General features: G+C 44.3%; 1 protein-coding gene across 1 annotated transcript in view; it reads left to right on the forward strand.

Annotated features, from left to right (window-relative positions):
- The window catches only part of LOC138527749 (matrix metalloproteinase-18-like), a 39,716-nt gene extending 27,423 nt beyond the window's left edge, over positions 1 to 12,293 (forward strand). Inside the window, exons 7-10 of the mRNA XM_069639035.1 lie at positions 1,479 to 1,612; positions 7,720 to 7,879; positions 9,156 to 9,259; positions 11,975 to 12,293. Of these exons, the coding sequence (XP_069495136.1) occupies positions 1,479 to 1,612; positions 7,720 to 7,879; positions 9,156 to 9,259; positions 11,975 to 12,084 (508 nt within the window). The 3' untranslated portion in view covers positions 12,085 to 12,293. The remainder of the gene's footprint in view (positions 1 to 1,478; positions 1,613 to 7,719; positions 7,880 to 9,155; positions 9,260 to 11,974) is intronic.
- The last annotated feature ends 5,695 nt before the right edge of the window (positions 12,294 to 17,988 follow it).

Raw genomic sequence — 17,988 nt, forward strand, 5'->3', positions numbered from 1 at the left:
CACTGAAATGCAGCAAAAACAATCAGTGTGCAGGTTTAGAGGCACATCTAAATTCGACTTTTTGGCAAAACACAAAAATTCATCAAAAACCATCAGTGCGCAGGTTTAGAGGCACATCTAAAAAAAAAAAATCAGAAAAATACTAAAATGCAGTAAAAACAATTAGTGTGCAGGTTTAGAGGCACATCTAAATTCGACTTTTCAGCAAAACACTAAAATGCAGCAAAACAATCAATGCATAGGTTTAGAGGCACATGTAAATATGACTGTTCAGCAAAACACTAAAAGGAAGCAAAAATAATCAGTGTGCAGGTTTAGAGGCACATCTAAATTCGACTTTTCAGCAAAACAGTAAAATTCAGCTAGGAACAATCAATGTGCTGGTTTAGAACACAGTAAGGTGCAATTTACAGGCAGTGCAGAAACTACAAAAGTAAAGAAAAGGCTTAATGAGTCCAAAAATTAAGAGGAAAGTAATGGTGCCGTGGGTGGAGGGCCCTGGAATGGTGAAGATTGTGCCGGTCTGGAGAGTAGGCTGCCGCCAGCCTGCAGTGAGTCATTGAGTTCAAGAATCAGGCAGTAGGAGGCAGCGAGATAGAGGCAGCAGGCATGGGGCTGAGCAGAAAGTGGCCCACAGCAACCTGGGTCATAGTGCATGCCCGCTTTGTGGGCATGAGGGGTGCTGCAGAGGATGCCAGAGGCAGGAGAAGGCTTTAGGATGACGCCGGAAGCGAGAAAATGGAGCGCGATGAAGCAGGGCATCAGGAATGCCCCAGGCAGCTATCTTACCCTAGTGACAGGGGAAGAGGGTGGGAGAGTAGAAAAATCTCATGGCATGAAGCGGTGGGGGCCCGCGGCCACACAGGCCAGGCAGGGGCTTTAGTGGTGGGCCTGCGACGCGGAGCCGGCTCAGCCTGCCGGCTCCATGATTGGCCTTAAGTCAACCAGGGCTGGCCAATCACGCTAATGCAGAGTGGGCTGGCGAGACACTCCTATGCATGTTAGATGGCGTCGGCCATGATGAAGAGGTTTTGGCAACACGAGAATTCAACAGCCCCACTGGGAACTTGTGATGGAAAGTGCACCACAAATAAATAATGGGCGCCCAGCCTTGCCAATGGACCCACGTGGAAATTTCGGAGTATGCTTGTGAAAAAATCCTTGAGCACAAAAGGAGCACAGTTCAATTCACCGCTGAAGAAAGACATATTCGTGGTCAGGAGGCTTGTAATGCTTATATTAAAAGTTCCATCCTTCGATTTACAATGCGTTTTTGAATGGGGTTTTCCTATTGAAAAACGGTTTGGTAAATTAGACCTAATATATCGACTATACCAGTTTTATTTTCCCCTGTGCTACTCTTTACAAATCATGGTTGGCAGGGCATTTCAGTGTTCTAATGAGGTATACATGTGATTGAACAGCTGTGCGCCTATGCATGCTTCATGATGCGGGCTGATTGCTTTTTATGTGCGCAGGTTCTGTTGGCGCAAGCTCGAGCAGTCAACGCAGACTGAATTGCGAGTGATTAAATCATTTTGGCCTTCTTTACCATCGGAGATTGAGGCCGCCTATGAAAACACGGATATGGACCAAGTTCGCTTGTTTAAAGGTGAGGCATATCTTCCAACCTACTGTATGTGAATGCTCCAAACCAGTGGCACCACAACACCATAACAAAGCAGACCCAGAGCGGCTCTTCTATGAACATGTGTGGAACTGTTACAGCTATATTTTGGGCTCAAGTTTTGACACGGTTTTGTAGAAAACATGTTGAGGATTGGAGGAGTAAGATCTACAGGATCCATTGGAAGCAAAGTCTTAATATTTATCATCTATTTATAGGTCTGCAAGGAAATTCCACTCCTCCTATTAAAGTGTGAACCAGAGGAGGACCCCTTCCTTACTATGCCTTACAGAATCTCAGCTTTACCACACTGAAGAGGCCCAATAATGCTGAAACATGGGCCTGGGGTTTGCTGGTTGTACTCTTGCTCAGAGGAGAATTATCTAGCATTTCAGGACTGGACTGCTAAGGATAGCAGGAGACTGATATGAAAATGGTTATTTCTCCTCTGTGGATGGTACAGCAAGCTCAAATGTGGTCGTTGACCCTCCTGAGTGGCAACAATCCCATAGAACTCGGGTCTGCAAACTTTGGCTCTCTAGATGTGTTGACCACAACTCCAATGATACCTCACTGTTGACTATGCTAGTTGAGGCTGCTGGGAGTTGTAGTCCATGTAAGAGGATTCAATTCAGCACTACAGCCAAGTTAACGCCTAGTCTAGAATACTGAATGAAAACCCTTATTGATATATCTTTAGGTCCAGTTCATGCGTTCTGGATGACTACCCTTGTATAACACCCCTCTCTTGGAATCCCCCTGACCCCACTGAGCCAAGAAGTAATTCTGTTTTGCAAGTTTAAAAGGTTTATTTGATAAATTAAAATATATATCACACTTTTTAATAAATTAATAATTGAATATCACACTTAATCTGATATGGTAAATATTAACAACGGAGAATCTGGCACTAGCACACTTCTTTAATCACTAATGAGTTGACATGAAATGGATAAGGTAGCACACTGGTAAATAGGAACAAAAGTATAATGTGGTAGAGGATGCTTTATGTAGGCTCAGGTGGATGCAATATTCAATGAATGCAGTACAGAAAATACGCAATATGATTTCAACCAAACAATGTAATCACTTTTCTCTGGCTACTCCCCTCCCCCCCTTGATGCAAGGCAAGGAAATGGAAGGAAAACACACAGTTCTCAGAAATGCAATCAACTGTAATTCAGTTCAATCCAGCAAGTTTAAACAGAAGTTTGAAAACACAGGCAAATGCTTTGATAGGTGCTAGCAATGAATGAGAAATATGCTGGAAACGCTCTTAATTCCCTTTTAGAGGTTCAGGATGAGTGGTATCTAGTTAATATTAGTCCAGGCTCACACTAGCAATGATGCAGGGATAGTTAGCAGGTTAAACGAATTTCTGGCAAATGAAATCAGGCAGCAGCAGTTTTTTTACATGTGAAGAAATTGCAAATCGCGGCAAAATTCGCGGATGCGCCGAGCGCTATTACAAAGGAACCGCAAGGACTATCTCTACCGTTTTGGGGTCCTAGGAAAGCCTGGGATCTCAGCTTCCAAATGAAAGTTATTGCAAGTCTCTAGCCCAAACGGTTGCGGAGATATGAGTAATTTAGTAAAGGTCGTTTTTGGTTTTGTAAATTTTAAACGCACACTTTTTCAAAATGACAAATTTTACTAGAAATGACAGGTGACAGATAGGAGGCAGTTCTACTTAGGTTAAATAGATTGAATTAGATGAATTTAAACTAAGAGATGTGTTCTGAGTTTTGCTAAGTACTCACAAGAGATTTTGAACAGGAAAGCGACTTGGTCACGATCTTCAGTCTGGTCAGGTCTTTCCGGATTCTGCTCACAGCGCCTGGTCTGGTCTCGGCTAGGCACAGCACTGCTTTCTCTCTGGTCTGGTCTCTGCTAGGCACAGCACTGCTTTCTCTCTGGTCTGGTCTCTGCTAGGCACAGCACTGCTTTCTCTCTGGTCTGGTCTCTGCTCTGGATAGATTGAAGTCTCTAGTTTGGCTTTCTGGAGTTTGATGGAGGTAAGTATGGATTTTTCCGGCAGGGCTTCCAGCGGCAGATGAAATTGAATCTCTCTATGTGTCCTGACTCTCTGCTTTTATCTGTTTCTTGAGAATGGGTGTGTGTGTTGCATCACTAGACTTGCCCCTCTCATTCGTCATTGGTCAGGCTTCCATTCCTCCGCTTGATTGGCAAACTGAACTGTGAGTCAGATTGATGTCATTTTATGATCTCTTGAAACAACCTCCCTTATCATCTGTGCACCCAAATATATATATGATCAAAATCCATACTTCAGAGTTACACAGTTGTTTGAAATTACATATACATGGTGTGGCTGAATTTAGCCATGTCTATGTCCAAATCTGCTCATTCTCGGAGCTTGCATTCAAAGAGTGTACATAATTGACTTTTTAACTGCTTTTTCAATTTCCGACATGGACCCAACTTTACATACATGTGTGCAGGGGGTAGGGACATTAACTGATGAAGTTTCAGATTTTTAACATGCACACATTTAGAGTAATATCCACTTTTCCGCTAAAACCCCCCTGAACATACCACCGGTTCCTACCACGTCTTAAACTGTGGGCAGAAAAATCACAAGAATTATGGTATCATTTATAAAATTTTCACATGTCCGCACTATGAATTATCCCCCTTTTTATAAAACCATATCCTTGCTGCAGGGGTGTGTCTTTTCAGGTCACATGGTACAGAAACCAGTCTTTCCAGTTTCTGCCAAGCCAGCTTGCTTCTCACAGGCAGTGCCCCTCCCAGCTTCTCCAGGAGGAAGCCACTTTTTACGACGTCTGTAATAAAAACCTTTGCCTGAGTGGAGAGGGCTTTGTTCACTCTCTGGCAGAGCACAGGAAATTCAATTATCAGATAGATGGCATATCCTTAGTGTGGGCAGCAAAAGGAACATTGGCCTCGGAACATAGTTGTGACTCAAGTTTCACTCCTGATGGGATCCGTTGCTAGGCAAAATCAAGTTCCTTAAGCCAGACCTTCAGCTAACTTTTTGTTGCTTTTAAAATAACTTGTAATTTTACACATGCAGCTAGAATGCTGATTCTAAGTGCAAAACTATGACATTTCAACAGTTACAAAGGCATGTGACACCAAACATAGGTCACTCATTTAATTTAACATTTTCGATTTTGGTGGTTTTAAATCCAGTTGCAGTTAGGCTTAAGCTGCTGACTCCATAGCATTTTTGTTATAAGCATTGTTTTTGGGCTCTTCATTTCCCAGATTTTGTAGGCACACAAAACTCCATTCTGCCAAATGTCTGCTGGTGTTCAGTAAATATTTTGCACATATTGCAATGTTTGAAAATAGGCATTTTGACTTGCCTTCAGGGAAACAGAGTGGTTTTAAAACGCCGGCTTTTGGATAGTGGTGAGTACTGGTACTGCACCCATTTTTGGGATTTTCTTGGATTAATGCATTCTAAACAGGAATGGTTCTTACATGGTAGTAAATCCTTGCTTAACATTGTTTTGATGGGGCTCCTTACAGTAAGATGGTTATGTGGAACCCCACAAAAAGGGTTGAATCTTTAAAGTGGTCCAATGAGTCACGATTTCAGCAACTTTTTGACATCAGTAAAAGTGGATTTTGTTAACAAAGACCTTTCTTTACCCTGGTGGGTGGCAAGTTAGGTAACCATTTTGGTGTGCGCACAACTGCGCAGCTTTCCTGGATTTCGGCGCACATGTGGGTTTTCCGCCATCTTGAATTTCCTAAGCCCACAGCACCAAATGTTGTAGCAGGGTAGCTTAAACGTGGGTCAGGACACCCTACATCCAAAACATCTGGAAATCCAAAGGTTGCAGATTCCTGCCATACAACATGTTATTTGAACTATCTTCCTTCTCCGTAAAGGTTTTTTTGTTTGTTTTTGTTTTGTGTTCTGTGCATTTGGTTAATACAAACCTTAAGCACAGTGATTACAATAAATGTGAAATAGTGCCATCAAATATATTCAGTAAAAAAGTCTAAAATATCATAGTAAAGAATTATTAATATCTAATCAGCACATAAAAAATGCCAAATAGTACCTATAGAAATAAGATACAAAAGAATGATAAACAATAACGTAGGTCACACAATCAGCTATTAAAATATATTACAGTATCCTAGCAGAGTGCTTTCAGGTTTAGGCAAATTATATTGTGCCAGAGATAAAAAGCTGCAGTATTCTCTAATAAAGATTCTGCCCCATGTGAAGGGAGGATTTAGGCATATTGAGTAACAGGCTGTTGCAGTAGTCCAGCCTAGAGAGGACCAGAGCTATGGAGACATTGAATTTCTTGGGTGAAGATGATGAAAGGGAGAATGCATCTGAGGAGGTGCAGCTGGAAGTGAACCTTCTTGGCAAGGTCTTTGATGTGAAGAGACAAGGAAAGAGAGGAGTCGAAGAGGACACCAAGGATTTATTTTCCTCACAAGAAGGTGAGGGGAGGGGGCCAGAGAGTAGGAGGGAAGGAGGGAGCTGGGGTCCCAATGAGAAGGATCTCAGCTCAGGAGTATTAAGGCAGAGATTGTTAGCAGCACACCTTGCCTGAATAGAGGTCAGACAGGACTGAGAGAGGAAGAAGAGGAGGCAGTGGAGGGGAGCTTGAAGGAGAGCTGCGTGTCCTCTGCATAACACTGGAAGTGAGGAGAGAAGGCAGACATCAAATGGACTAGTGGAGCAAGGTAGATGTTGAAGAGCCCTAGTGAGAGGAAATAGAGCCCTGAGGGATGTCGCAGGTGGAGAGTGTGATGGAGGAGAGAAAAGGGCCCAGTTGAACCTGGGATGGTCAGTCCGAGAGGAAGGAGGTCAACCATTGCAATGCCAGGTCTGTGATGCCAAGGTCATCACCAAGCCGGTTTATAAGGGTGGCATGATTGACTATATCAAAGGCAGAGGAAAGGTCAAGAATGATGAAAACAGAGGGAGAGTTGGAATCGAGATTTGAGATCAAGTCTTCACGGGTGCTCTGGAGTGCAGTTTCTGTGCATCTGGCTGCTCTGAAGCCAGACTGGTGGTCGTGGAGGCAACCAACAGATTCAGTGTGGTGGAGCAGCTGGGAAATGACCAGCCTTTTCAAGAGTTTACCCAGGAAGGGGGTAATGGAGATAGGGCGGTAGTTACCCGGGAAGGAGAGGGTGCACAAGGGAGCACTTGAGGAGTGGAGGGAAGGAGCCCGTGACAAAGTAGTTTTTGCAGAAATCAGTTTAGGCTGGAGCAAGGGAAGCAATGTTATCCTTGATCGTTCTCGAGGAGCAGGGGACCACCTGATTGGAGGAGATTTTCATAGAGAGGACTTGTCTAGAGACCTCATCCGTTGATAATGGCGAGAAAGAGAGTAGGAGGGGAGAGGCGGCCAAGGGAGGCCTGAGAGCAGTTGTGGGAGAAGGGAGAGGTGTAGAGGAGAGTGAGGACAGGATGTCCTGAGTTATAGTTACGAAATGGGAGTCCAGTGCAGTGCAGAGGGTCAGGGATGTCAGAGGAGAATTTGAAATTAAATTAGGATAGGAAAGGTCCTAGCAGTTGTTTAACAGTTCAGAGGTGTTGTTAGTGGGCACAGAGACGTGGGCTTGGATACATGCCTCCTTCTTTGAGCAGATGAAGAGTCTGTACTGCCTTTGGAGCAGGTGACACACCAGTTTGTCAGAGGATGTGTTTGATGCCTGCCACTTCCGCTCAGTAGTTCTGCACCAATGTTTCAGAGAGGCTAGGTCAGAATCACACTAGGTATTGCACTTGGAAGCAGGCTTTATGCAGATCCTCATGACAGGGGCAAGGCTTTCCTTCATTGGCCGGAATGGGAGGGGGAATGAAAGTGATGGCAAAATCAGCAACTGACACTTGTTTCATCGGTCGAACGACAGAGAAGGAGACCGGCAGTGCAGGCATAGGCTTTGCCTTTTATTGTGACCTGTCAATGGTCTTAATTGTATAGCTAACCCAACAAAAAAAAAAACGTGTTTGAAAGAGTTGTGCAACTGATCACTCATACTGTGGGTACTCACGTCCTTTTCATTTGCAGGGTGGAATGGTGGATTGCATTAGAACATTAACATGGACTCATTATTGATTGCAGGATCCAAATACTGGGCCCTCAGTGCATATGAAATACTGCCAGGCTACCCAAAGAACATCCGCAAGCTGGGATTCCCACAAACGGTGAAGCAAATTGATGCTGCTACTTATAATGAAGACACGAGGAAAACGTATTTCTTTGTTGGAGATCAATACTGGAGGTAAGTAGCAGGACTCAGACGCTGATGCAAGCTTCATGCATTTCATTTCTTTTGAGCATGGTCGTCCCGGTCTGTGATCAAGGAAAAGTATTTGTTCATCTGTTTAATCAAGAAGCACGGCATCTGCAGTGATTCAGCGGCACGGAAATGGAGCATGAAATCTGTAAAGAACAGTTACATGTCTTTATATCGAAATATTTTATATTGAATGCACATATCTCGAATATTGTATATTGAAATCTTTTAGAGTGAATGCACTTTTTGGGGGGGCACCAAACCCCCGTTGCCAACCGCTAAAAACCCACCCGACCATGTCCCAAAAATATTTAACTCTTTACCGCAGCCCTAAATGCATTCACTGTGAAGGTTTCAATATCAAAAATTCGAGGGGTGGTCTACAAAGAGCTCAGCAAAAGTGTGTCTGTCTGAGAAAAGAGCGTGGGTGAGGTGTCAAGGGCACTGTGAGGGGGCTAATGATGGGAGATTACTCTGAGCATAAGAGCGGATATAGAGTAGGCGAGAGAGAGAGAGAGTGGGTGAGTGAGTACTGGGTTGTGAAGGGGTTACAGCATGGGTGATGGAGGCACAGAGCTGGTGAAGGGCACACAGTAGGAATGGGTCACAGAATGTATGACAGCAGAGTGGGCAAGGGCACATATATCATGGCTGAGAGGGGGACTGATTTTGTGGAAAGCCAGAGAATGGCTACGTGGGCATTCTGTTGTGGGGGACAGAGATTGAGTGAGGGGCAGAGAGCGGAAAAGGCAACACATTGAGCGAGGGGGAAAATAATGGGGCACATAATGGGAGAGGAGTCTCAGAGTGTGCTTTAGGGCACAAAATGGGTGAGGAGGTGCCAATAGAAAAAGGGCGCACAGACTTAACAAGGACATTATCTACTGACTGAGGGATCAAGGAGTGGTGCCTCTGTAATATGAGAGGGACATAAAATGTTACAGGGTGCACAGTTTCAGTCGTGGGGCGCAGAAGTAAAGACTGTCCTCTTTTTGGGCACAGCAGTTAAGGTTACAGCACACTTTATGTGTTAAATGCTCTGTATGATTTCTGCTCAAGTCGATTGATTATGAAACGGGCTCTGTGTCATCATGGCCCACTGTTAAAAGACAGATACTAACTTTCCAAAAATGTAAAAAGAACATTAAGAAACCCAGACTGCTCATGTGTATTATGTAACAGTTTAAACACATCGGGCACCCCGTTTCAGGTGTGGTGAAGCTTATAACAAACAATTCTTGGCATTCTCACCTGTCTTTAGTTATGATGAAAGGACACAGAAGATGGACAAAGGCTTCCCAAGACTGACCGGTGACGATTTCCCAGGAATTAGCCAGAACATAAATGCTGTATTCCAAAAAGATGGTAAGTATATTTTCAAACCAGTTTATTTGAAATGCCTGAATGCAATGGGTATGATAGGTCTGCAGTTGCCTGGGATGCAGTGCCAGTGGGCTGTGCGAAGGGATCCATGACATGGAGTAGTCGCATCCGATGTAGAATAAATACAATTTCATTTCCACCTCTTCCATGGATGTGTGCTAATTTGTAAGAGTCAGAAGGACTAGTTTCTCTGAGCTACTTCTTTTGTGAATGAACGATTGTGGAACCTCATCTCCTTGGGGAAGGGCAGACGTATATCTTCTTAGGACTGAATTCACTCAAACTGATTGATTTCATCATATACCTCTTCCCAGTCAATTAGAATGATTGACATGGGGTCCATAATCACAGGCATGTACCGAATTCCATACATTCTGACTTGACCTGGCAATACAATGTGCTAATAGCCTTATGAACCTCGTGAGGGGGTCATGATTGCTCGAGATAATGACTCTCCCCAACACACAGTCCTTGGCTTTGCCTGGGACAGTTCTTTTGTGGGCCATTATCTTGTGATCATGAGCTCTCCCCCAGTTTATAAAGCTTAATAATGTGCTTGTGATTTGCTGGAACAGTACTAATCAAGTTTGTAAGGCACTATACATTATTATTTGACCCCTTCCCCTGCATCCAAGAATGTGAAGGTGTTGAGGGTTTTATCATCTTCATTTGCAGCCTCTTCCATTGTTGTAGGGACAATGAATCAAGTGGATTATGTGGAAACCAGAGAATGCTGAGAGAAAAATTATGTATTTTTCTCCTTTTTTGCCAAAGTGGCTAATGATTGTGTATCAGAGAGGTCTATGGAGCTAACAAGTAACATCCACATATATGACTCTTTCCTGCCCCCTCCTATTTCCATTAGTACTCTCAAGAACATCCCAAGTACTCAGCACAATGTGGATGATCTGTGAACCATTGAAGGGTATTCTGCTAAGCATCTTTATTGGTCCAGTTGTTGATGATTCTTTAACATTATGATTGGAGATACAGGTCCTTTGGGCTAAAGTCTGAGTAGGAGAAATGGTTGGAGTCAAAGTTTAACTTCGCAATCAACAGCTCAGCCTACAACGCTAGGGAATGAACATAGGAGGGAAATATGACTATTATAAAAAGGGAAATTAAACATATGAAATGCAATGTTGATCTGACATGTTATGTTATTTTGTATTTGTATAGCGCCTCCTGTCATTTAGTGTAGTGTGAATTGCTGTAGGTAGGATGGCCCTTCCAAAGACTCTAGACTGAGACAATGAGAGAAAGGAGAATAGCAGTGCATGCAGCAGTAATTGTAGTTTAAGGAACTGTTCGAAACTCTTAAGGAAAATCAGAGATGTCTAGTGTAGATTACAGGTTGCACTGAAATGGTAGAGACTATGTGAGAGGTGGGCAGGTTTGTTCATAGGGCTCAGATGTATGCTATGGGGCACCATGATAAGGGAGGATAGGTAGCGGGAAACAGAAGTGTATTGACCCCTATGGCAACAGTCTACAGGTGAGGGCTCTCCTATACTTCACATGAAGTGTACATGCATATGGTAGAGTCTATGTGACAGCTGCACTGAATTGCTTGCTGGACTCAGCCATATGCTAAGGGCACAGTGCTATAGGAGGAAAGGTAGTGGAGATAAAATGCAGTGATAATCACACTGTGGAACCGGCCACCCTCAGGGGTTGGCAGAGGGGGGGGGGGCAGAGGAAGTCCAGGTGGGCAACGAAGCTCTTTCAAATGAGAAGACAGCAACTATGTTTAATGGAAAATGTATGCAGTTCTGGCTTTTTGGAGAGCTGACAACAATACATTTGCTCAACGGTGGTTCAGCTTCAAAGGTTTAGAAACTTAGAGCAACGTTCTAAAATGGCTTTGCTATAATTAACACGCATTTTACATGCAGAGTAAATCATATGCAGACACGTGTAATTCAAAGGACAATTGGGAAAAGTGTATCCATCGATGTTACTGAGGATTTTATATTCAAGGTATTTTTTTACTGAAACATTTTTTATGAAAAAATACAGATTTGTTTTTTAAATATGTATATGGCGGGGTAAGGGGTTAAACCAGGTGGGGATAAGGTCAGGGGGGTTAAACATGGGGAAACAGGGGGGTTTGGGAGGGTTGCGTGAGCCCTCCCAAATAAAAAAACAAACAAATCCTGTATTTATTCGGTAAGTAAATCTCCTTGTAGACACCTAAACCCTGTAGGGATGTGAAAGGGAGTGATCTGAATAGATGCTTCCCTAGTCATTACTGCAGAAAGTGTTGATCTGTCATGTAGGAGAGTGATCCAGGAGATGGGTTACCAATTCGATGCCTGCATTCGACCTCTGATGAAGTGTGTTTGTGGGTGTTCGTGCAGTAACATCCTGTGGAGGGAATGTATGTCAGTAATACGAATTTGCCATGTTTGCACATCCCGGTTCCAGCTTTGCATTCTGCTGCTGCTCTGGGGGTTGACTGCTTTCAAGTTATAACCCTCTATTAGTACTATAGCAAACATTTTCCTGGTGTTAAAATGCATTGAAAGAATATGTTTTGCACAGCAGTGCAATTTGGCCTGCATGCTAGTCCCGGGCACAGTTGCACTTGTACTCGGGCAAAGTTTCTGAAATGAGGGTGCAGCACAGGTTGTATAGGAGAGAGCCAGCCTTTGCCCATGCTGTATACATATTAACACCTTTTCATTATATTTCTAGGGTTCTTCTATTTCTTCAGCGGATCAGTGCAGCAAGAGTTCAGCATGAAGTCCAAGAGAATAACCAGAGTATTACAGAGCAACAGCTGGTTGAGCTGTGACGAAAAATAAGATGCAATGCAGTGGGATACATTCCACACAAACATGTGCTGTTTGTGCTTAAAGAAGAAGCACAACCGAACGATTCTTATTTACAGTCCTCTTCTTCCGAGTGCTCAGCTGGCAGTCCTTTTATCATTGTGCGTCCACACTGTAGCAATGAGCTTGCAGAAGTATTACATTTGCGTTGATCTTAAAAGTAAAATATGACGTCCCAGGAACTGGTTTATTTATCTGTGCATACATTTGGAAAATATGGATTGTGTTTAAGCATTAATTTACGTTAACATACCACAATGGTAGGATCTGGTACAGGGCACTTAAGACATTAGACTTACATTGCACAATGTCCAGGGACCCTCAGAATGAATATTATTATCTGTCTTTTTATCACAAGACAACTCTACCATTACACCTGCCCAACTCCAGGCCTCGAGGGCCGGAATCCTGTCGGGTTTTCAGAATATCCCTCATTAATATTCATGATAAAAAAGTGCATACATTTAGAATCATTGGAAAACACAAAAATAAAGATCCAGGATTCTGCGCCCAATAGTATCAGTACAAAGGTTACACGCCATCCATCCAATATCAATAGAAGGGCACATGGACGGTGGCAGCAAAATGCTGAAACTATGGGTTCTTAGGCAAGTTTGTAGAATTTTGAAATTGCTGCTATTCTAACACCTTCCATTTTGACACCAGCTGTCTTTGTAGAAACATTTCTGTGAACCCAAGAAGTATTCCTAGGCTCTGTATAGGTCAGTCACTTTTCCTACTGACTGTGTGCTTTCCAAGAACCCGTATCCATTGTGTGAGTCTTGGGTGAATCCATTTGCTTGTCTTTGTCACTTTGTCACTTGCATTTTTGTGTTTTGCATTATCTGGAGAAGTTGAATTATGCTTCAGCCCCCGTAGCAGAGGTCAAGGCAATATATTCAATAAGAGCAGATGGAGCTTAAGGAGGGTGAGATGGGGCTTGAGGAGGGTGAGATGGGGCTTGAGGAGGGTGAGATGGTGCTTGAGGAGGGTGAGATGGGGCTTGAGGAGAGGCAGAGAGAGAATGAGAAGGAGCTGGCAGCACAGAAGAGAGGTAGATACAGCTTGAGGATTTGGAAGATGCTGGTCCTTTGGAAGGGGTCCTGTTGGGTGGGGAGAAATTGGGACAGATTCACTAGTTAAAGGTGATTGCAAGGTGGTTTATGAGGAAGGCGTGGCTAGCAACCCCAAGGATATTAAGGAGATTTCTGGCAGACTACACTAGTTTCTACAGAATATAGACCCTCATATCCACCTTGTATTTGTCGGGGGGGGGGGGTGATACCCTGGCAGCAGGGAGTTAGAGGTATCCACAGAGATGCAGGAGAGCAGTGAGAGGGAAGATCAGGAGGTGGTGGGAGTGGGAGACTGAAGCACACTAGGTGAAGGAGCCAGAGATACCCCAACAGATGATGCAGGAGGAGGAGATTCAGCCCACTGCACCAGTGCGTGCCCATGCAGACAGGACAATGAAGGGTCAGGATAATCCCCACTCATGACAGTTCTCATTTTATCATCAGTCTATGACTATTTCGGCTTTCTGGAGCAGGGTAACCCAAATAAAAGTGACTTGGGAATCACATTGATGCACAAGCACTGTAAACAGTGGCATAATTATGTGTAAAGGGAGCACAAATCAGCTGTAATAGAGAGCACTACTGTAGCACACTCCAGTAATGAAGAGAATTAAGGAGTGTTGGACAATGCACCTATTCACCATTGGTCAAACCATCGCAAGTGACATGATCATTTACATCCATGGTGTATAGCTGAGCATAGCCTGACCCATCGGTACCATCCACTACTTAAGCTGCTTACCACCACAAGCACTACAGAATCGTTTTAGCTGTGGTAAAGTGTAAGGTGTGGTACCATTTGGGGAGGAGATGAGTGATAGAGTTATGAGGAATGGGGGCAAATGCTGCCTGGATTGCCTGGCATCTGTCATGGGGAGCTGGACTCAACGGTAAAGCACATACTCAATCAGTCCCCTACCCTCTATAGGTGACTTGTAGAGTGTAGAAACGGGATGCATGGACAACTGGGAGAGAACAACCAAAATCAAGAGTGACCTCAGAGGTTGGCTGAGCCAAATAAATTGAAGCAGAGCTCCAGTTTGTAAGCAGGGCACTAGGAGTTAGAGTGTCTCGGGTGATTGGTAGCGGCACATATTGTAACAGAACCTTTAGTCTCTAAGCAGAGTACTATGACTATGACTACCAACCAGTTGAGACTTTGGCTCAGCTGGTTGGTCGCTAAATAAATTGAGGCAGACCCTGCTGTGTTTTAGTGTGGTACTAGGATTTAGAGAGTGGGCGTGCTGGTTACTACCACCAAATATATTAAGGAAGACTCTCCAGTTTTTAAGTGTGGTAGTAGGATTTAGAGAGTGGGTCTGCTGGTTGATACTTCCACACACATTGAGCAAAAAGATGAAGGGAAAAAAAGTTCCCTTTTGCAATAGACTCACCTGCCACTTCAAGAGGTGGAGTATGCGCCACCTTTTCCCTTGCCCCCCCCCCCGATCTCTTCCCCACCTACCCAAACCCCCTCTGCATGGCTGTAATTGGCTGGCAAGAAGATCGTCATCACCTGAAGAATCTGTTGTGTGGTCTTCCAAGTGATGAGCCTGGTGTTTCCATGCCCTGTAGTCTACAGCGACAAGATGCTTGTTCATTTTTATTTAAGGTCTTTCATTTATGTCTAATTGAGGTATCTCCTGTGGGCTGAGACAATAGCTCTAGCAGCACCAAATACTTGCCAAGGTAACACACGCTTCTACCACACTACCTTGCTGATTTCTTCTTCTGCTTATTTCAAGCCTTCCTGCACATCACGCGTTCCTATATCACTGCATTACATTAACTAATAATAATAATAATAACTAAACACTAAGCCTATAATACTGCTCTATCTACGACATGTGCAACTGAAACAATGATACATTTTGTTGCTATTTTGGTGTTGCTGTATGTGAGTATCTAATATGTGTCAAACCTAACTACAACGTGTGATTTCGCTGCAATCTTCTCCCACGATAGTTAATTCTAATAGGTCTTTCTCAAAGAAAATAGTTTAGCCTAGCTGGGACGATGTACGTGTATCCCAACAATGGTCTACCATGACCAGACGAGGTCTGGGTATCCAAAGGACCCACATTGTCCATGCCAATTCTCTCGAACGGCCGCCTAACCACTGGTATTGGAATCAAGGGGTCATTGTTTGCCCCGCCAGACTTATCAGATGCTTGGTGGGTCGAACAAGACCTTACAAGCTCCTTTATTTCTACACCCATCTGGGGCCAGTAAAAATGGATGGACAACCTGTCACCTGTCTTGAAAACTCCTAAGTAGACTGTCAAAGGGATGTCATGAGCCAAGTCCAGGAGGAGCCTCCTGTGACATTGGGACACCACCAACCTATGGTTGGCCCCTGCTCAGGATTGTTTAGCTCTGAGTCCAGGTGACCATTCTCCAAGTACACCTTTAACACCCCAGGAGCTTCCCCCTGACCTTGTTTCTCTGCTTGCTCATGCATATCTGCCAGAGTCCAGCAGCTGTGTTGCACCTGGCAAAATTCATCCTGGCTTTGACCTCCAATTAAGGACAAGTTGCTTAACTCGGGCAGGCCATTCAGGTCTGAGACTACTGTGTCCATCATCCCAAATTGTGGTTCTAGCCCTGTGTCAACACTGGGGTCACTGAATCTGGTACCACCTCAGTAGGCACCTTAGAGGCTACTAGGTCCTCTCTGGTAGGATCAGGTCTCCCTGTGAACTCTAGATCTTGAGTAGGTAGCACTTGTAGCTCTTGTCTTTTAACATCTTCAGTGGGTAGTGCCACTGGACCCATGGCTTTGAGGGTTGCTAACCACACTGCTTCTTTGGCCCTAGATCTTTTGATCACAGACATTATTTCGGCATCAGGCTTCTCATTACCTAACAGACAGTCCACTGCAATTGCGTCTTTGACTGTTACATGAGGCTCAGAGATCCCCCACCTCCAGACAAACTCTACTATAGCCAGTTGGCATCTGGTGAGGCCATCAAATCCTCTGACTTACTTGGGAGGAACAGGAAGAATTTTCTCCTTGCACACCCACTGTTGTCAGACAGCGGTGATACTCGCATCAGTATCACAAAGTGCTAGGGCTTTGCTCCTGTTTATGAACACATGGTCAGAAAATATTGCAATGTTGGTGGGAACCAGGGCCTCAGTGGGAAACCCAATACCATTCCCACATAGTGATATTAGGGTGCTTTCAGCCAAACCCAGGCCTAAAGGGAATTCATTATAAATTATGTCCACATTGACTATTGCCTCTTGCCCCAGAGGATTGCACTAACTACAGCCTGCTTAGGTCCAGCCTTGCAAGCTGGATCCCCTCTCCAATGTGTCATGTTACCAAATAGAAAGCAACCTCTTGATGCTGTGCTGGTGAGTACCCCCATGCTAGTGGTGCCTTCACTCCTTCTTTATGCTGGTGCTGACGAACGATGTGTCAGGAATTTCCCTTTGTGCTTTTGGGACCCTTTCTTGGCAGGAGGGTGAGATCATGTGCATGTACCCATATTTTGCTTAATTGTATCAAGTTTCTTTTTATCTGGTTTAGATGTAATTGCCTGAGACTTCTTCTGGACTCGAGTGTTTACATACCTGTCACCAGCCTTCACAAGTTTCCTTGGGTCTGTGATACTCTTGTCGACTAGATAGTGGTGTAACTCTATTTCAAAATTCTTAAGTATGTTCTCAGATGTGATCAGATTGAACCTGTCCTCAAATGTGTCAGCTTTGTTACCATTAACCCAACCATGCAGATATTTCAAAGATTGACTTGCAAACACCTCAAATGTTTGTCCTCCTCCTTTCCTGGTGAGCTCCCTAAAGCTCCTGTGGTACTGTTTGGGAGTCTTGCAGAACTTCCAGAGGACAGCAGCCTTCAATTTCTTATAAATGGGTCTCTCCTCAGGATCCAAATGATTTATTACATCAGTACCAGCCGTCAGTAGACAACTCAGGGCTGCACCCCAAAACACGTGTTCGACATCATGCAAGTGGAAAGCGAGTTCCAGTCCCTAAAAAACAATCAATTATGTCCTTCCCCATCTCGTAAGAAGGGATTAAGTCCTTTGGAATGAGGCACCTTCGCTTCCCTTGGGTGCCAGCACTGGAGATACTCCCTTCCCCAATGGAAGACTTCCTTTCTTCCCTGTCCTGCTTTACCTCCATCTTGTACAGGAGCACAACCTCCTGCTGTTTCTGCTTTTCTAGAGCGACCACAACTACATGCTTCGGCTCCTCTAGAGCAGCATTAGTCCTCTGTTTCTGTCTCTCCAGAGCAGCAGCGTACCTCTGCTGCCATACCTCTACGGCCCACATCATTTCCTCAAGGAAGAGTTCTCAATCGGTTAAACCTGCTCCAGCTTGGCTAATCCTGGACGTAGCAGAAACCCTTGATCATCCAGACATTGGGAACCTAGCAGAGGCCTGAGACCTGTGGGACATTTGGGAGACTATGCTAACTGCTCTCTGGGAGGAATGGTGGGAGGCGTCATCACTTTCGCTCTCCGCATCCACTTCTACACTCTTCAGGGAAATGGGATCTTAAGCTTGAGACTCAGTACTGCTTCTGGCCTCTGGGGAATCTTCCAGCCCCCTAGATTCCTCAAAAGCTTGGTGACTATTCAGCAATTCTGTCTTTTTCACCTTACTGCCACAGGGGAGACCCCTGGATTGACAAAGCACTAGTAGTTCACTTAGTGACAAGCTGGCTGCCACGCTCATATAATGTTCCATTGTGCACTTAAAAATGAATATGCCTGGGGAGTGAAACTAACATTAAATGCACATGCTTATTTTGCCTGACTAGGCTGTAATC

Source organism: Ambystoma mexicanum, chromosome 7q (assembly GCF_040938575.1).
Source record: "Ambystoma mexicanum isolate Mex_15411 chromosome 7q, UKY_AmexF1_1, whole genome shotgun sequence".
Taxonomy (NCBI): Eukaryota; Metazoa; Chordata; class Amphibia; order Caudata; family Ambystomatidae; genus Ambystoma; species Ambystoma mexicanum.